This window comes from Hemibagrus wyckioides, linkage group LG17, assembly GCF_019097595.1.
Source record: "Hemibagrus wyckioides isolate EC202008001 linkage group LG17, SWU_Hwy_1.0, whole genome shotgun sequence".
In the NCBI taxonomy this organism is placed as follows: Eukaryota; Metazoa; Chordata; class Actinopteri; order Siluriformes; family Bagridae; genus Hemibagrus; species Hemibagrus wyckioides.
The window spans coordinates 15387121-15408345 of record NC_080726.1 but is presented as its reverse complement, the minus strand read 5'-3'; the positions used below and the strand labels follow the sequence as shown (position 1 = coordinate 15408345).

Here is a 21225-nt window from a genome sequence, read left to right as displayed (position 1 = left end):
TGCTAAGAAATACAATACTAATCATACTGATGTAGCTCAAGCTACGGTTTTAAAATTGTATTTCAAGCAATGCTTTCGGAAACATTCTTTATCTTGAAGTTTGTCTGAGAATCATGATTTTTTTTTTTTTAAATATTTTTATATAAAGGCAAATTAAATGAAGCAAACTATTCCAAGATCTGGGAGACCACTTCCAGAATCAGATGCCAGTCTCCCAGGGATATGCCCTTTCTCAACAACAGGCAGGTGCTGCAGCATTGGCAAGTGAGAGGGTAGGCCCTTCTGGAGAGTTCTCATGCAAGGTGGAAATTTCTATTTGACCTTGTGGTGTCTGGAGATTTATATATTCAACCAATTGTTGCAAAATAGACCGGCATGTGCTGGTTTCTCAGGACCAGTAAGAAGAGTTTGAGTGCGGCTCCAGAGTGGCATTTGAAACAGAAAAGCATTTGTTCAATCGCCCATAGATTATGAATTCCTATCTCGATGATGCCACAGCCGTGTGTGGCCATGAGCCCAAGAATTGGCTAAAACCCAAAGTTGGCTGTGGCGGCATTCTCTCTCTCCCTTATCAATTACAACAATCACTGTGAGCTGATGCAATAGGACAGGGGTAGATAGGACTACGTTACACCACCCCCATGACTGTCTGAGCACCAGTTTGAAATCTGCTGGCCTCAAAGATTCCGCCCTCCCTGGTTGATGTGATGGGGAGAGATGCCTGATGGGTGGGAAAAGGGAGAAAAAGAGAGTGTGAGTGTTAGATAGAGAATTCTAGCTGATTTGTTCTGCTCTCTGCTCAACCCCGAGTGATTGATTTGTGGCAGGTGGCAGGTGACTATCTTTCTCATCCCTTTCTGCAGAAAAGCCTTGTGCCTTCAGCAAGTAACAGCTCAGGCTCCTCTCACTGAGACAAGGACATGTCATGCATGTTTATGATTAGCAGGCAGTTTAGTTTTAGGTGCAGTTTAGGCTCCAACACCTGGTTGAGATCTGGTTCAAATCTGCCAGGCACATGTGTTAATATCAGCAGCAATGCAGCATAGTCAGCACAGGAGGCATCTGAACCGGAGATTTATAGCAAGTGTTCATCCTCAGCTTCTAGGGAGCCTAAAGATTGTCTGCATGAATACAAATCCTGCAGCATGGCTCGTTAGTCACTCAAGCTGTGCATACTGGAAACAAGCTAACTCTGTCTCTATCCAGTCTCATTTATATGAAATTTATGCATAATTGATGTTTGTGTGATCAATATAAATCAATATATCTGTTTCTGTTATAATGGCTAAATTTACTACTACTTGTTAATTACTACGAACTAGCGTATATTTAGGTTTCGACCTGATGTGCCAAAAATTCTTTATTTGTCAGATTTTATGTTAACATTTATATAAAGAAAAAAATTTGACCCGATAAAGGCACACGATATAGCCTTTAAACTAGCAAAATGCTTACATGATTAAAAAAAGCAGCATGTTCAGCACTTAAGAAATGCCTCGACTAAAGGAATACATTTTGCAAATGAACTCATGGTTTAGTATCATGGGAATTACTTTCTCTCACATTTTGAAAGAATTAAATATCCTTAAAATGAAGCAGTTTTCTGATGCCTAAAAATGATTTCAACATTATTATCCTCCACAGCCACCCCCTCCTGTAATTCCCTAGAGGCCAATTAGAATCGCTTTGTATGTCGTTCCTCTACAGGCCACAAATTGTTCCTGCTTTTTGAAGAAAGGGTTAAGAGTTTCATTTGTGCATGAATCGATCGAAAATCTCAGCCAACAGAGTTGTGGAGGAGCATCTTCAAAATATCCTGGCCTCTTTTTGTGTGAATTGCAGGAAGTGATGTGTCCAAGACAATAAAAAATGTGTACAAGGCAGCACTGGATGTTGGAAAGTATTTGTTGCTTTTATGTCAAACGGAAGCATTCAGAATTCGAGGCATGCTTGTAGTTTTTGTGTTCAGGCTGGATTCATACTGCGTTCATGCTATATTCCTGAAAGCTGTTTGGTGAATTAGAGGCAGGAGAGCTACCTCTTTTTGTTGTACAGTCTCAAAGGAAACAGGTGGAGACTAAGAGCTTTACTCCACTGTTTTATATGAGCTCTCCTCACTGCACTCTGTGTCAGGGGAGAGTAATAAATAACTAAGGGGAGGACCTTGGAGATTTATGGCTGGACTGTCATCACTGTGAATGACAGGCATTGGACCCTGAAGAACCAGGACTGTGGTTTGGAAAGCAAAGCCAGGAATTTAATCTAATCTGAGCTCCAGGTACAATGGACATAGAACAGTCTGTACACCCTGTTTCCACCATCATTGTGAAATTACAACGTATAAACATTGATTGAAATAGGAAAAATGAGTTGCATAGTTGCATAATTTTGTACACCCACAAACTAAAATTATTTCTGAAGCACATTTTGATTTTATTACACCACCCAGTCTTTTTGGGTAAGAGTCTATCAGCATGGCACATCTTTTCTTGCAAAGACATTCTAGATGCATTAAATTGTAAGAGTATCTCACATGCACAGCCTGCTTCAGGTCACAGATTCGTTAGCTGGATTCAGGTCTGGATTGTGGCATCCTAAACACTGATCTTCTTTTGGTTAAAACCATTCCTTTGTTGATTTATATGTATGCTCTGGGTCATTGTGTTGCTGAACGTTGAAATGCCTTTTCATCTTCAACGTACTAGCAGACACCTGAAGGTTTCCCTCTAAAATTGACTGGCTTTTGTATCTATTCATGATCCCCTCCATCTTGATAAAAGCCCCAGTTCTGACTGAAGAAAAGCAGCCTTAAAGCATGATGCTGCCACCATCATGCTGCACTGTGGGAGAGGTATTCTTTTGCTGAAGGGCTTTTTTTTTAAAAAAAAAAACCAAACATCCTTTTGGAATTATAACATTATTATACCTGTTGCATTTTTTTTGTCTTATCCTTTTATAAATTTTGCAGGAATGTTGTGATCTTGAATCAATGTGGTGCACCATTTTCTCTATCTTCTGCCTGTACTGTACATCTAATCTGATCAATACCTTTCAGCAAGTAAGATATCATACATGCTTTGTGAGTTGTTTATGGACCATGACCTCAGCAGTTGGATGAAACCAAGAAGAAAACAGAAAGAATTTATGATAACAATTTATGATAAGCTGTATGATAATTACTTTTGAAACATGAGATTGAATGTGATTGGTTCATTCTGAAAACAGGCACATTCTTAATTATAAAGTTATTATATCCTTTTATTTTTCCTGTTTTTCCCTAATATGCTTGATTGTTTTTCACATTGTTCTGATTTTTAAAAAGAGAGATCTGTCTTGGTTTCCTTTTTAACATAAAAAACCCTGCCATTTTAACACTGGTGGTGTGACGTTCAGTATCCACTGTAGCTTATAATGTTCATAAACTACTTCACAGTCCAGAGACAGACTTGCAGAAACCTACTGCAGGTGCAGCTCACAGGAACACCTTCAATCTAATGGCTGCCAGGCTAAAATAATAAGTCCAAGTACTAATCATCATTACATCACTGGAAAGTGAATGAAAGACTCTTATTCTTTTCTCCAAACATTTAACTGATCTCTTTCCTAAAATGGCTAATCTAAAGGGAGCTCCAGATAGGTGTCGATAGTGTGCTAAGAATCTATTTGCATGCAATTACTGCACTTTATGAATGAACAACTTATAGAAAATGTTTTTTCATCACAGCAAATACACCATCAATCTGTGTGGGATTTAATTATAGAGGTAGTAGGCAGTGCTGCCTGTATGGAATACATGTGAGAGAGGTGTACACCAGCTCTACAAACCTCCGAGACATGCTCCAAGAGACAATATGCCTCTGAGGATTGCCAAAAAATATTAAGCTATTAAAAGCTGACACAGAAAAATGCTTTGCATTTTGTAAAGCCAGGTGTCCTTGTTGAGCAAGTTAAGTAGCCTTTATTTGTCACATCAATTACTGCACAGTGAATTTCTTTCTTTATATAGCCCATCCTTGGAGAGTTAGGGACAGAACCATGAAACAGGGCCCTTGAGGTGGGGGTTGGGGGTTGTGTTCGGGGGACTTGGCAACTTGGTAGTGCTGAGGCTTAAACCCTGATCTTCCAATAAACAACCGAGAGTCTTTACCACTTGAGCTACCATTGCCGCAAGTACATGACATACACAATAAATGATATATGAACACAACAGGCAGATACATGTGTCTGTCTCTGTATTGTGACTTTTAGCTTTAATAATTAACATTTGTAGCACAGTGTTCAGATTTGGTCATTACTTACATCGAGATCAGTGGACTGGAACTAAATATATTCTAAATAGCTTTAGATAAAGACCAGAAACGCTACATAAATAATGATGGATTAGAGAGAGAGAGAGAGAGAGAGAGAGAATGAGAGAGAGAGAGATCACTGACTTTCAGACCATACAATCATAAAATGAAATGAGTGAGGATGGGGTGGTTTAGCTTCATTATTGGCTCTTTTAGTGTTATGAGGCAGATGATCGGTAAAATTAATGTTGCAGAAATGATCCAGCCTGAGTGTGAGCTAAACTTGCCAAGGAGATGAAATGCATCCTGCCCATCATAACTCTTTAACAACTCTAAATGTTGACACTCTGCTAAATATCAGAGCAGCTTCCATATTCTTTCATTCTGATTGCCCTCCACAGACATCATGTATTTATATAGAGAGGCCTATTCAAGACACCTCCTGCTTTAATTCTGAGCTCTGATTACTGTGACTGTGTGATGATGACATGGTGACATGTTCTTGCGCCTGCATGGGTTTCCTTAAGGTTCCATCGGCAGACAAAAAACATGCCAGTAGGTAGATTGGTTATAAGTTTCCCCTAGGATCAAATGTGTGTGTGTGTGTGTGTGTGTGTCACATTCAGTCATATTCAGTGTTTTTCAGCGTTTGCGGGTTAAGCTCTGGGTCCAGGTTAAAGAGGTTACTGAAAATCATTGAATCAAATCAAAGCAATATCTGTTCCAGGGCTGAATAAGTAAGTCAAGGAGAAAAAGAGGCCAACATCTGAATCTGATCTAATCCTAAAAATAACGGACTGAGAAGATCAAACACAATTTGAAACCATTTAGAAATGCTCTCGAGTTCAATAGATATCTCTCACCACTATAGCTGATGCAGCTTATTTCAGCTGATTTGCTGTTGCCCATTTTCTTGAACGCATAAAGTTCTTTATCAGTGTGTGCTGCTCGTCAGAAAGATTACACCCAACTGAAGCAGCCGGGGTCGTTTCTGATAACTCAAAGTCATGGCTCCAGAATTAGGGATCAGGATTCATTAGGCTGCAGATCTCCCTGACAATGTGCTTGTGCAGAAGGAAATTAATTATCCAGGTGGTTAGAAGAAGTGTATCGACATGTAATCAAATCTGTCTCCTCCTTCATGCTTATCTAATAAAAAACGTTCACACATTATCCTACTGAACAAGGTGACCTTAAAGGAAGACAATTGAATTTCTGCCCATCTGTCTTATACATGCTTGAAATCATTATCAGAGAGACAGAGAAAAAAAAATGATCCAAAAAAAATCTAGTTTTATATAATTAAGTAGCAAGTTCTCGATGGCTTTATCTGGACAAATCTGGAAGTTAAAGCTTTATAAACCTATGCTACATGCATCTGGTGGGGAAAATTTGATCGTTTAATGAAACGCTTTCATTTCCTCTCTACTGGATTAGTACAAATCCACATGCTATTTGTCACAGAGATACTGTAAGAGTGGTATAAAGTAAAAGACAATATTTCAACAAGTAAAACCAGAAAGGGTTTTGTTGTGTCCATGTTCAACATTGACTTTCCTTGTCATGTCACGCTCCACAGTGTTTAATGGCTCATGTGAAAGAAGAATTTAGGAATTTAAGAATTTGTAGTTTATCAGTATTTCAGTTTTAATTCAGCCTACTAGAGGCAATGTAATTACAGAAAAGTACTTCATATTTATTATCTACTGCCAGTTTGCACATGTGTACTGTGATGTAAATACTAATGTAAATATGGGTACACAACTGTGTGTGTGTGCATGTTGTATCTTGTAACTGACTAAGCTGTTATAACACAAAAATTTCCCTCATAGGATCAGTAAAGTATATCTATCTATCTAAAAGTAAAAAAAAAAAGGTTTCTGCTCTCTGAGATGTTGCCTTCTAAAAATTGAAAGGCATCAGCATCAATCACTAAAATTCTATGTATCTTTCAGACTTGAGACAACAAAATAATTCATTTGTTTACACGGATAAGTCGATTTCCATTTGATTTGGAATGAAATTCCAGTGTAGTGGTAAAAAGGCTTAAGCTTGAGAATCTCTTTACTGTTTTCTGTCACATTTAGCACTGATTTGCATTACCTTATACAGCAGAGCAGCTATAAACTTTTATTCTATTAATAGTGTGGCATAAAATACTTTGTAAAAACCTTTGAGAACCCGCCCAAACTGTAGCTTCTTCCACTGTTTGTTAGTTCACATCGGAAAACGTTACATTTATATTCATTGGTCGTTTTCAGTGCTTCAGTTTCTATATATAGATTCAGCTCAAATTAAGAGATTTATTCAGTGATGCCGTGAAATGCATGTATCTGTATGACGTAAGAAGAGGAAACTGTCACTGTTGCCCTGACTACACTAGAGACCGATATTTTCACAGCTCTCATCACCATGTACGGATGCAAAATATATTATGTTCCATCATCAGCATGAAGCCTTGAATACCTAATATTTTGCTTGGAAAATCTTAAAAAAATATTACATTTGGGTATTTTTATCTGCAGGTGCAAAAGTACATGCAGATTCTTTTGCATTAGTGGGATGTACTTGTGCTTGAAAATAATGTAAGAAAACATTTGTACACACAAAAAGCAGATATTAAATTCCTCTCTCTGCTATTTGACAAAAATAAAAATCAATTATAATGATTAGGTTTTACAAAATTACAAATGACAAAAGTATCAGAGTTAAAAATGGCTCATAATAGATATTTACTGTACATTTCCACTTCTAATGCACCACAAAGATATCATACTGCATGCACAGTCTATCATATCTGGTACATTGTCTCATTGCAGGTTTTAGCTTCAGCTTACTCTCCCCTATAAGAGTCAGACATCGAGGATAGCTATAATATAGAACTCATTTTAATTAATGTTTCCTTATACATTGTCGCACATCACATCATTTAGATAATGGTTCTTCCGTCTGCTGCATGCTCGGTTTATTATATTGTATAAATGAACCTCTTTATTTGGGATCTCAGTAAATCAGGGTGTAAATGTTTTGCTGTATGATTGAAGCATCTACACAAACCTCAGATGTTTCTGGTGACTGTTTTTCTGAGTGCTTAGACTAATGCTAATTATAGTGAGATTTATCCATGTTACCTCAGCAGTATTTTTTGGTATATTGCACTCATTGTGTGAAACAATATAATTCCAAATTCTGTGGTCCAGGTCAGTATCTACAATTCATTGACATGTATTAGACAGATTCCTTCTTAAATCACAAAGAATCAGTGTTTGAGCGACTCAGCTCCTACCAAACAAAACGATTTCGAGTTCAGTTCTGAGCACTTTTAACACTAGACATTATCCCGAAGAAGCTTTATGTAGGTAGATATACTAGAACAGGGAAATCACAGAAACCTAAAGTTAAGACCTTTTGCTCTTCTACACAACATGCATGGCAAACATTTGTGTTTAACTCCTACACTTCATTTAGGTCAACGTGTTAAAACCACTGCTTTATATGTACATTATATAGAGAGGAAAACACAGGGGATTTAAGTTCAATAGTCAAAGCTGATGTGGGTGGAAAGAGAGAGAAAAAGCAGTGAGAATGATAAGCTTAGACATATAAAATGTCTTCTAAATCTTCTATTTGATCACTGGCTTTTTCTATATATATGTTTAAATGGCATAAAGCACAGAATGATAGATAAGGGTCACAGCAGCTCTTTGACCATAAAACATTTTCTCAGTATTTATAGTAATAAAGAAAGTAATTCGGTGGAATAAATTCATCAGCAGGTTGCAGTGGAATCGGGGCCAATCCAAGAAACACACAGTGCGGGGTGCGAGTGCATCCTTTACGGGACACCGGTTAATTTCATGGCATGGTTTTGGGAGGAACACACAGTATTGAACCAATAGCTGTAAAATATTACTCATAAGAAGCCCAGGAAGGCCATGCCTTATTTCTTTTTTTCTTCTGATCTCAAGGTAAAAGTTATCTGTGTTATCTGTCAAAATCCATTACTAGGCATACCTACTATCTTATGTTTGTCAGTGAGTTCAGAAACTTCAGAATGTTAGTAAGTGACTCATAAATGTGCAACTATAACCCCAGTGAACATTATAGTGATCCCGAACAGGCGCTCAGTTTCACTGCCAGTCAATTTGAGCCGTTAGGTCGTCTCTACGGTTAGACAGATAGGCAGATCGATAGATAGATAGATGTACTTTATTGATCCCAAAGGAGAAATTATAGTCAAACACCACACAGTCAACTGAGCTCAAGCTTAAACCCTTAGGGGGTTTCAGCCACAGGGCCGTGAGGCTATTACTCTACTGCTTTACCAGCTAATTTCTGTTAAAGCGTGTGCTAAATTATAGCATGTGCTGTAAGTCCAATAATGTAGAGAAAATTTATCTTAAGAACACAAGGAAGAAAAATAAAAGACCATTCCAGACTACTGTAAATTTGTTCCACCATGGCATGAAATATGAAAAGCCAATTTCAATTCTCATCAAAGCTCTGGAAGCATAATATGTTTTAAATGCCTGTTTAGCTTTCATTTAATGTTGGCTGATTTAAATTCAATTTGTTTTCAGGCAGATTTTTATTGCTAATAAAAAGCTAATAATTCAAGCAACCTCATTATTGCTGAATAATCCAATTTGCCTGCAGGGCTGATTTTTGAGCATTTTTGAGAAAACTGAAAATAATTTCTATTTAATAATGAAGTGTTGATAAAGCTGGTTTTCTTACAGGGAAATCCCTATTCATTCATCCATTCATTCATTCACTGATCATCAATACATGTCATTTTTATCAGTGCACAATGTTTTCTATTATATCTGTTAATTTGAAAAATTTATTTGTAAAACATACAAAAAATGTATGAGCAAATTAACAGATAATGCATAAGCAAGTATTGCAATAGTAAACACACCACATGAAGCCATATTGTGTTTAACATCTTCATAGGAAAAAAAACAGCAGGAAGAAACCTACAGAGTGTGGAAATGTTCCTGCCCAGAGCAGATTCTGAGAAACAACCACCAAACCCACTTATACTGGATAAACTAATCCCAGACACAATTCCCACAGACCCTAATGCAATCCACAAACTGTCTATACAATGTACTGCATAATATAAAAAAAACATCATTTCAGCTTTCACTTTATTTTTCACTGTACTCCCTGTAAACTTTTGCTTTGTTGCCTGAAAGTCTTATCAGAGCATCTAGTCGACTCATATGAGGAGACAGGTTCATCTCACAGAGCTATACCACAAGCAGAGAAAGAAATAAAATCTGTACTGCTCTGATCAACTTCACCGCTGGATAACTTGTTGCCATCAGAGAGCCACTTCACAAGTCTCAGAGTTAACACCAGAAGAAATAGAGACTGCTAGGTACAGAATATTGAATCTGATTGTAGATTCCAGGTCCTAGATCAAGCAGAGGGTTTGAACGTGTGTATTTATTCTTTTTATTTTATTTTTTCATCATTATGTCATTTGCTGGTGTGAATGAATCTGTGTGTATGGTGGCCTGCAATGGATGGGTTCCCATCCAGGGTTTGTTCTCACATCATTCCCAGGTTTTCTGATATGGCCTCTGGATCCAGTGTGATCCTGACCAGGCTCAGAGCTACTGTAAGTGAGCGAGTGCTTAAAATAATTAAGCTGTTCAATCAGAATGAGGGTGGTGATGATTTGTTGATCAGAAGCTCAGGGTTCAAGCCCCGGCACTGCCAAGCTGCCCCTGTTGGGCGTTTGAGCAAGGCCCCACCCTCCCTACTGCATCATGGCTGTCCCTGCGCTCTGACCCCACCCTCCAAGGATGGGTATATGCCAGAAAAGAATTTATGAATGTATATGTAACAAATAAAGTCTACTTAACAGAAGTTTATGCTAGGAGGTTATGTAAATAAGGAATATTGAAAAAGAAATGAATAGAACAGTGTCAGAGATTTTTAGAGGCGACAGACACAAGCACAGGCTTTTATAGTGCAGTGTATGAACATGTAAGTACACAAAACCGCAAAACATACAGACTAATGGATAAAATTATTCTGAGCAAAGTAACAAACCCACACAACATCTACAGAAGCATGACATGAGGCACACTTTAACAAGAACTTAAGTAGGACCTGATTGGTGGAAACACAGAACAGGTGTGAGTGCTCAGTTAGACATGTAACAAGGTGGTGTGACATGCAGGGGCTGATGGGTAATGTAGTCCCAATTGCAGCATAACCAAGACAAACAGCTCACAGAGCACTGCAGGTGAGAAAGTAGTGCACTAAGGGGATTCTGGGAGGCAGTGATCTACAATTTTTTTTCTAGTGCATATATAGATTTTATGTGGCATTCCACCTTGTCGGCATGTGTCATTAATTTATAATCACAAATATAGCAACAGAGGGCAAACACGAAAAATTCACCCAACCAAAAAATCAAAAAGTTTCCATTAAATTATACATGTTTCCGGCCCAAACATAGCATTCGGTCAAAGAAAGAAGGAAGAAAAAAACGGATTTAGGAAATAAATCAGACCTTATGTGTGAGAGACGTCAAAGCTATTAGCCGCCTAATTGCTATAGCAACTAATGAATTAATGCACTGATGGGTACTTAAAGCTCATGATGATGCTCAATACTCAAATAATTCTAGATAGACATCAGTATTGAAGCACATTTTAATTTGCTGAATCTCTCTACACTGGTTTAAGTGCTCCCAGTGAAGTAAGGAGAATCTTTATTTCACATAACATTTGAGCTGGCAGTAAACTCTGGAGCATTGTTGTTCATTATTATTTGTCGAACAATCAGTCAGGTCCTAAAATCACTTCTCTCTCCTTCTGAACCCAGTCCATCAATCCTGCCTTGTTTGTATTTAACCTTTAATGATACCCGATAGGAGGGGTGATGGCGCACTTTTATTGTCATGTGAATTATTGAGTGGCCTTAATCTTTAATGTGCTTGCCTCCTGATGCAGGCTGCTATTTAGAGGAGCTCTCATCTGTCAGATCATGCAGGTTTCTGCCAAACATGCAGGTGTGGAGGACAGATGGGGCGTCCAGTGGAGTGCCAGGTGCGAGACTATGGATGGACCTGCGAAGCATCATTAACGCTATATAGCAGGGGGCCAAACAATGCCCTCATCATCCTTCCTATATAGTCTGTGTAAATATAACACTGAGGCTGGAGTTTCCATTCTCATACAGATATATAATCTTTCAGCAGCAGCGCCCAGTTTCTAAAGAAAATGACAAGTAGTCATTCCAGCTACATCTCTAAATTTCAAACAAACATCAGATGATTGTTCTGTGAACTTACTGTTCATGAGACCCTCTTTTATAGCGGCTTGTTGCTTAGGGTTTTTTTTCAGCACAGTATGATGGGAAATGTAATTACTGCTGCAATATTAGTTATTCTCACCTGTGCAGCTCTACCCAGCATGCTTGTTGGAGCATATGAGAAGGACGGGTGGTAATTGGATGTTTGGTATCAAATCATTATAGACGGAGCACGGCAAAGCCTTTGGATGATTGCTGTGAGCTTAATAAAAGCATGAAAACCTTCCCTGTTAAGCTGGGCAGGATACACTCTCTGGGAAATACACACAGTTGATTACAATCCCCCTACCCTCCTCCCCAAACACACACACACACACACAAACATACACACACACACACACACATACACACACAGAAGGAGAGGGGGAAAAAGACACAGAGACAGAAAATGAGGAAAATGGTTCTCTTATCCAACAGCCATGTTAGCAGCCTGTGAAATTGTATTACCCCACTGCTAACCTGCCACAGTTCATTAGTTCACAGAAACAAAAGGGATTTGTCTGTGCACAAAGTAATTTTCTTTTTTTCAGCACCTCTGCAAAATGAGAAACAAAACTTGGCAATGTAGCGAGAGCTCAATAACCTTTTTCCTGATCTGTCACATATCTCTGTTAAAGGACTATTAGCAGGGAATATCATCTGAGCCCTACTCCAGTGTAATTATATGGCAGCCTATTGACAGCAGTTGTCATTTTCAGGCTAACATAAGCATATTATACTGACAAGTGATAACAAGAAGTATTTTCCCCCTCGTTGCACAGAGAGCCTCTCGTAATGGAAAGTAATGATTGAGAGCCCCTTTCTCCCAGACACGTAATCGCGCTCACCAATCTAATCAGCAAGCGTACACTCATAAGCAGGTTTTGTCTCAAGCTCTGGCTGGGCACAGTGCCAGTCTCTCTCTCTCTCTCTCTCTCTCTCTCACACACACACACACACACACACATACACACACACATATATATATATACAAGGCACTTACCTTGGTAGAGTAAGAGGAAGGAGCTGTGGCAGGGTCTCCGGCTGTGGAAGTGGACGGAGATCTGGTTGCTGTAGCTGCGCACCACCAAGCCCTTCATCAGGATGGACTCATTAGCCAGCACTGACGGCTCACGGCCTCCCAGATCCTCAAACCTCACGGAGTCCCCTTCAGCCAAACTCACATTCATCACCTAAATGAGAGGAAGATAAAGAGAGGGTGTGAATATGACACACTTCAGCATAACCAATCTGATCTGTTGTAGCTGTTTAGACTGTAATTAGATGTGGAAATTCTGGAGAAAAAAATCAGCATCTTTTTCTCACATTCACAACAACATTTAGATTTTTTTATAGTCCTTTCTCCACACTTATCCTGTCACTGGTTTGTTATGTGAATGTGTTCACCTGGTTTGTGTTGCTCCTTGATTAGTTTATCTATGTACAAACTATTATGTTATTGTTGAAAAGTCTTATCTTTAAATCATTATACTCAATTTGAGTTTTTTCAGTTGTGTGGCATTGTACTATTATTAACAAGACCATTGTCTTGTTTTCATTCTTTATGTCTGTTTTCTGACACCTGTTCTGTACTCTTCTGGACAATTCCTGAATAGTCTGCAATAAATAACACTATGCTCTAGTGAGACTATGCTTATCTATGTCATTTAGTCATTATGTTAGTTACTTAGTATACATATGTTACTTATAGTGTCTAGAGAATGTAAATTCATGAATCATGAACACATTTTTCTTGTTTTTTTTTTGGATCAGCATCATGAATTCCAAAAAATGTCCATTATTGTTGTGCACAAACTTTTCTACAGTGTGTAAATACACTATGTTGCCAAAAGTATTCGCTCACCTGCCTTGACTCGCATATGAACTTAAGTGACATCCCATTCTTAATCCATAGGGTTCAATATGACGTCGGTCCACCCTTTGCAGCTATAACAGCTTCAACTCTTCTGGGAAGGCTGTCCACAAGGTTTAGGAGTGTGTTTATGGGAATTTTTGACCATTCTTCCAGAAGCGCATTTGTGAGGTCACACACTGATGTTGGACGAGAAGGCCTGGCTCTCAGTCTCCGCTCTAATTCATCCCAAAGGTGTTCTGTCGGGTTGAGGTCAGGACTCTGTGCAGGCCAATCAAGTTCATCCACACCAGACTCTGTCATCCATGTCTTTATGGACCTTGCTTTGTGCACTGGTGCACAGTCATGTTGGAAGAGGAAGGGGCCAGCTCCAAACTGTTCCCACAATGTTGGGAGCATGGAATTGTCCAAAATGTCTTGGTATGCTGAAGCATTCAGAGTTCCTTTCACTGGAACTAAGGGGCCAAGCCCAGCTCCTGAAAAACAACCCCACACCATAATCCCCCCTCCACCAAACTTTACACTTGGCACAATGCAGTCAGACAAGTACCGTTCTCCTGGCAACCGCCAAACCCAGACTCGTCCATCAGATTGCCAGATGGAGAAGCGCGATTCGTCACTCCAGAGAACGCGTCTCCACTGCTCTAGAGTCCAGTGGCGGCGTGCTTTACACCACTGCATCCGATGCTTTGCATTGCACTTGGTGATGTATGGCTTGGATGCAGCTGCTCGGCCATGGAAACCCATTCCATGAAGCTCTCTGCGCGTTGTTCTTGAGCTAATCTGAAGGCCACATGAAGTTTGGAGGTCTGTAGCGATTGACTGCAGAAAGTTGGCGACCTCTTCGCACTATGCGCCTCAGCATCCGCTGACCCCGCTCCGTCAGTTTACGTGGCCTACCACTTCGTGGCTGAGTTGCTGTCGTTCCCAAACACTTCCACGTTCTTATAATACAGCTGACAGTTGACTGTGGAATATTTAGGAGCGAGGAAATTTCACGACTGGATTTGTTGCACAGGTGGCATCCTATCACAGTTCCACGCTGGAATTCACTGAGCTCCTGAGAGCGACCCATTCTTTCACAAATGTTTGTAAAAACAGTCTGCACGCCTAGGTGCTTGATTTTATACACCTGTGGCCATGGAAGTGATTGGAACACCTGATTCTGATTATTTGGATGGGTGAGCGAATACTTTTGGCAATATAGTGTACTTCAAGATTCCATTGACAGCTCAATATCACAATCATTTCTTGTATGCACTGACAAAGCCGCAATATTTTTGTTTACCGTTGCTGTTTTTGATGCTGGGGAAAAAATATTTTTTACCTCAAACACCACTGGTCATACTGCAACCCCAGCTGGAGCAAAGAAGTGCATTCGGCGTTGTTATATATTTGTCGTTGAACATGTTACTCTGAGTAACACTAGCAATGTCTGCAGTCACTAAAAATAATCTGCTCTCAGTACCTCAGTATCTCTTCTGTATTTTTCTAGCCTCTAAAATCTACAGGCTACATTAAGCTCCGTTTTGGTGTCTGCTGTTAATTGAAGCCATTACTTTTATGAATATGCAAATATGCCATGATCAGAAGTCTCCCATTGGCTGAAAGCATAAAAAACCTGTTAATGTGACATTTTTATGTGACATTTTAAAGATCCCAAAGACCTTTTATAAATTAGCGGTGGCTAGCTTTGCATGAAAATTTCCCTGCCTTTTCTCCTGCAGTGTCTCTCCATCTGTCCTCCATTCCACAGTACTGTTAAACACCTCTTTTTTTCTCTTTTATAATATGCATGTATAAATTTGGGGTTTAACATCTGTGCCATAGGGGTCCTAAAACTGGGGTTCTATGCATGGTTTTTGAAAACAGTCACAAGTTCAGGAAACTTCGCCATGATTTCTGACACACCACAACCATATTGTGGCTACAACGAGCCGGATTGTGTACTTTAGCACACAGCAAACCCATAAGATTGCTCTCCCACACATCATTATAGCAGACAACCCAGACAACGCCTTCAGCAGATTCAATGCCATGGACTGAGACAGAGTGTCAGTGGCATGTTTGTTGCATTCCTGTTGCATCTTTATCCACTGTTGGGCCACATCTCTGCCAAACCTGCCCATTAATTACCCAGGAATACCGAGCGACTGACAATCACCTGTCTGCCACAGCCAGCATGCGCATCCTCGCACGTCTTCTCCTTCACACAGTAAACAACCTTGTGAGTCAGTGTCCCAGCTGGGGAAGTTTTGTGTTGTGCAGCACAAAAAATGTGTATCATTGAGGTTAAGTCTTCCAAACAAACCTGGCCTGATGAATTCAGCTGTGTGAGTGAAACATAGCAGAGTTTATATACGCTGACCAAGAAGGCCTCACATGGCCTCTACTCTCCAAACGTAATGAGAATCAGATTCAGCTAAATGGAAATGACCCAGAGTGCGAGTCAAACCTCATTCGAATACCGGGACAAGTTAATGAAGCCTGACACATACGAGCACATGCATCACGCTCAGGTTAGAGATGTGTAATTAATTCTGATAGGAATACACCTCTGCTGCGCCTTTGTTACAGAGACGACATCAGACTGTTCATCTTTAGCATTAAAGTCAGAAAGATTACATGCTAAACTGGCACTGAGTAAAATTCATAAATGTATATGTTACAGGTTAATTAAACACTGCAATCTGAGGTTTATTATGGTTAATAAAAGCAAAACATAGCACGATGTCAGCTCCGTTAACATCAACAGGTACTCAAGAATTTATTCACACTTAATAAAGTCTTAGTGTGGTCTATAAAACATGTGCATTACAAAGTAATCACATTACACTAAAAGCCTTGGCATAATGAAATATATCCAAAATACCGCATGCACTAATCCAATTTGAGTTGACATTTGGCCCAACTGCCTTCCCCACATGGATAATCCATTGTATAAACCCGACTTGTCAGACAGACGCAGATGCTGGCATGCAAACATGTGGTTATAAAGGCATGCCAGGTCAGGGCTGATGAAAACGTCCATTTCCTTTAGTGCCAAACACAGCTAACAGGATTAGAAGGAGGGAAATCTAATCTCGAATCAATTATTCCTGCTCGTACGGTCTGTCCACAGGGAATCAGCCAGCATGACGTGAAACAGGGGAATGGAGAGTTATTGATGTGCCGTATTGCTTATATTCAGGGACTTTTCAGATTTGTCATGCTTACTTTATAATTAAACTTATATATAAATAAGTAACAAAAAACATTTTAGTTTCTAAACTGTTCTATATATATATAGAACCATTTAGAAGGGTTTATTGAAAAGAAGTGTTAGATGGTTATTCAATTCTATTCTATTTGTATAGCTTTTTACAATGGACATTGTCTCAAAGCAGCTTTACAGAACATAAGAAATATAGTACAAAAAGTGCAAAATTAATGTTAGACAAAAAGTTCAAGATTAATCTTAGACTTATATTTAAATTTAAATGTATCTGTATTAATCCCTAGACCTAGACGGTTAATATATTATTATTATTATTATTATTATTATTATTATTATTATTATTATTATTATTATTATATTAGAGAAGAAAATACAAACACAGTATAAATTTATTTCAACAAAAATAACATTGTGTTATGAAAAAATTGTATATGTACTATTTAAAAAATGTATGTAATAAACTAGGGTTAGTTTTCATAAATATGTCATTTATAAACATCTCTTTTTCTTCTTCTTTTTTTTTTTTACACATTTACTGATTTTTACATTTACATTTCTGGCATTTGGCAGATTTGTCCTCAACGCCTTACATTTTTATCTTATTTTATAAAACTGAGCATTTGAGAGTAAAGGGCCTTGCTCAAGGGCCCAGCAGTGGCAGCTTGGTGGACCTGGGACTTAAAATCACCACCTTCCTATCAGTAGTCCAACACCTTCACCACTAAGCTACCACATCCTCAGGCAACTTCACCCTACACTTTGAATTATAGAAATATTTTAATATAAAAAGGTTCTTTGTTCCCCAATAATTTTTATTTATTTATTTTGGTACATGTACTTCTGCTCCCATTTTTTCTACTTCACTCTGTTAAGGGTTCACACAGTGGATATTTGTTGCTCATATTTCTGTAATGAGCGATACTTAAAAAAATGCTCTCAACCATATTCTTAACCATATATACCATGGGTTGTTAGCAAACCAACTTGTATCCAACAAAAATTGCCCTGCAAATGTTACAACTAAATAAACATTTTAGAGAAAAATAACCAAATAATAATAAGAAATGTATTTTGATATTCATATATGTTTGCGGCTTATCCAGTGCAGATTGTGCTAAAATATATATTCATGACTACAGTTCAGAAGATGTTCAGAAAAATGGTGTTAAGAAAGCATGGAAAAAAAAAGAAAAAAAAGGAAAAAAAGAAACTTGCTGGAAGATGCAGCAATGTGTTCAAAAATAAATAGACTGTTCAATTTCATAACAGCGACTGGTGGCTGGGATGATGGAGGTGAGCAGCAGTGAGAAAGCAGGCGCTCTGTGACATAACCAAGCCAAAGCTAGCTTTCTGAAATGGGAAGTGCAACCTGACAAAATCTAATTCGGGGTCCTGTATTAAAGCCATTTAGCAGCAGAAAAATCGATTAGTATGGCGCTGAGAAAGAAAGAAATGCAAACCATGCAGCCATAATATTTTTACATAATAGGTATAAGTACTTACTGTCCACTTTATTAGAAACATCTATTCCCCTGATCATTTATGCAAGGATCACCACAGTACTTAGAGACTACATAGATTTTTTTTTTGTTTGTCCTGCACACTAGCAGGGTCCGCTGTTTTTGTAGAGGATCAATCGACCCGCGCGATTTGGCACAGGTTTTACGCCGGATGCCCTTCCTGTCACAACCCTCCCATTTTGATCCAGGCTTGGGACTGGCACTGAGAGTCAACTCTTCAGCGGCTGGGGTGGCACCCTGCCTGGGAATCAAACCCGGGCCGCGGCAATGAGAGCGCGGGATCCTGCCGCTGGACCACCAGGAGGCCAGAGTCTACATGGAATGATGCAAAAAAATATATATCCAGTGAGTGAAAGACCTACAGATGGGAAAACTTTGACTTTGACTTTGACCCTTGATTTGAGAGATCAGAAAAAAATGATACAAGCCCAAACTAACACCATTAACCACTCATTACAAAGGTGGTGATCAGAAAAGCATATCAGAGCACACAACATGATAAACCTGGGGCAGATGGGTTACAACAGTAGACAACTGCAGAAAGTTGAGAGGTTTCACTCCAAGAACAAGAATCAGAGGATGTAGCAGGCACATGCTCACTAAAACAGGACAGCTGAAGATTAAAAAAGACCAGATGACTTCCAGTTTCAGTGAATCTGTGCATCTGCATTATACAGTGTGGTTACTAATAACAATCATTATATTTTATAATATATGATTATTTCAATCATTATAGCTTAAAAAGATATTTATAGTTACCATTAAATGTTATAATGGGTCACAGGGAAGAAGAAGAAGAAGAAGAAGAAGAAGAAAACGGTAGAGTCAAATCTGTTTAAGGTTTAAATGACATTCATAACTATTGCCACAGAGTCATCAAGCAAAACTGTGACACTCTTGTGTCTTTCTTCTCTAAGCCTAAATTGGCAGCTTTGGAACAGCAGGCATGACTATAGAGTCATAAATTAAAGCGTAAAAGAAATAAAGTGGATTGCGTGCTAGTTTCTGAGCAGTGTGATCTGAGAGAATAATCAACAGGAGGTCTTGCGGTTGCACCGTGGCTCACATGGAGCTCTCTGATCGAGCAAATGTTTCAGAAAGCATTTGTGCAAGTTGTGTTAATGTACAGCAAATGTTCAGTTTGGCTATGTCTGTATCTGTTCGCTCATCAGATGATTCTTATATAAAACACAGGCTCAAGGATATATGGTTAAATTTGAAAGGCAGTCATCATGAATATACAACCAGAGGATACTGTAAGGCTCACCTCTCTTTATCAAACACACACACACACATGCTGCTGAATATATCAGTGCGCTGACTGCAGGAGGATGGTTAATTAATCTGGAGATGCATGCTGTGTCACATTAACATTAACACATTAGCAGAAAGCCCTGGAGCAAAGAGCGATGAGACTACAAAAAGAGCTTTGTGATCCTGACTTCCTCCCACTGGAGAGTTGACACTTACCCACTCCTTCCCCTATCACCTCATGATAAATAAACTACAGTTGTTCAACACAAGATAATAAACCAACATGGGAAATCTACAGGGACAGACATCCGGAGACAAGAGGAGAGAGCAACAGAAATAGAGAAGAAAGGCAGAGAGCAGTGGAGAGAGACAGAGAGAGAAAGTAGGAAAAAATAATAGCAGAAGCAACATGGGAACAAAATTGGTCAAAGATGTCAAGCAGAAGTCTTTCCAGCAGGAAGGACACTAAATAGGACTGACATGCCAAAGATAACGAGCTTATCTGGGACAGGACAAAACACCCAAACACTGGGATCATACACCTAAAGAACACTCAGGTGTACAATCCCAACCACAAGAAGACTTTGAATAAAAACAGGGCAAATAGCTATATCAAACACACAGATGAACAACTTGTAGAGCAAATTAGATCAACGAAAACTAACAGATTTTGATTTAAATGTCAATAAACTGTCAGTATGCATGTACATCTATATAAACAATCAATCTACAGGACACACCTGAGCAACCAGAAACACCTTTCAGTCACATGTTCCAATAGTTTTGATCACTTGGAAAAATGCATGGGTTCAAGCAAAACGTGAACAAAAAAGTTCTACATAAATATAAATATCAGGAAATGAAAACTATAATTCTGATCTGTCCTCTCATGGTCCTTTTTTGGATCGCAAACCCAAATGACTTCAGTGTATAGCCAAAATCAAAGAATTAGAGGGTTACATATCCCTATGTTACATATTCAAAAGTATGTGGACACAAGAACATCACACTTATATCAGCTTGTTGAAAAACGTAAGTTGTGGCCTCATTTATATTTATCTGGTTTTGTCCCCACTTTGCAGCTGTAACAGTCTCATCTCCTCTCGGAAAGCTTCCTATGAGATTTTGGAGTGTGTCTTTGGGAAATTGTGCAATTTAGTTAAAAGAGAGGTTGTGAAGTCAGGCAATGTTGTTGGATGAAAAGGATGGAAAGGTCTGGGTCACAACCAATATTCCAATTAATCCTAAAGGTGTTCAGAGGGGTTCTAAAGGCGTGAGATCAGGGTCCTGTGCAATCCACTGACGTTCCTCTACACCAAAGTAATCAAACCATGTCTTTGTGCTCATGCTGTTGTCACAAATGTTGAAGCACACTACTTTCTAAACTGTTTTTTATTTGCAGAAGTGTTAACGATACCTTTCACTAGAACTAAATGATCTAAACCAACCCCTGAAAAAACGTCCAGACCGTAAGCCCTTCTCCACCACACGTCACTTTTGCCACTCTGTATGCTGGTAGATAGTGTTCTGGCATTCTCCAAACCCAGTCTTTCCCATTAGCCTGCCAGATAGTGTGTTTCACTTCAGTGAGAGTCATCCCTCCAGAGGACACGTTTCTCCTGCTCCAGGGTCCAGTGGCAGCACGCTTCACACTACTCCAGCTGATGCCTGGCATTGCACATAGTGATCTACAGCTTGTGTGTATCTGCTCGGCCATGAAAACTGTGAAACTCCCAGCACACAGCTCTTGTGGTGATC

General features: G+C 39.0%; 1 protein-coding gene across 7 annotated transcripts in view; it reads right to left on the bottom strand.

Annotated features, from left to right (window-relative positions):
- Positions 1-21225, bottom strand: part of sez6b (seizure related 6 homolog b) — a 166916-nt gene that overhangs the window by 43955 nt on the left and 101736 nt on the right. For all 7 annotated transcript variants that reach the window (XM_058414427.1, XM_058414424.1, XM_058414425.1 and 4 more), the window contains exon 4: positions 12607-12796. In XM_058414427.1, the coding sequence (XP_058270410.1) occupies positions 12607-12796 (190 nt within the window). The remainder of the gene's footprint in view (positions 1-12606; positions 12797-21225) is intronic.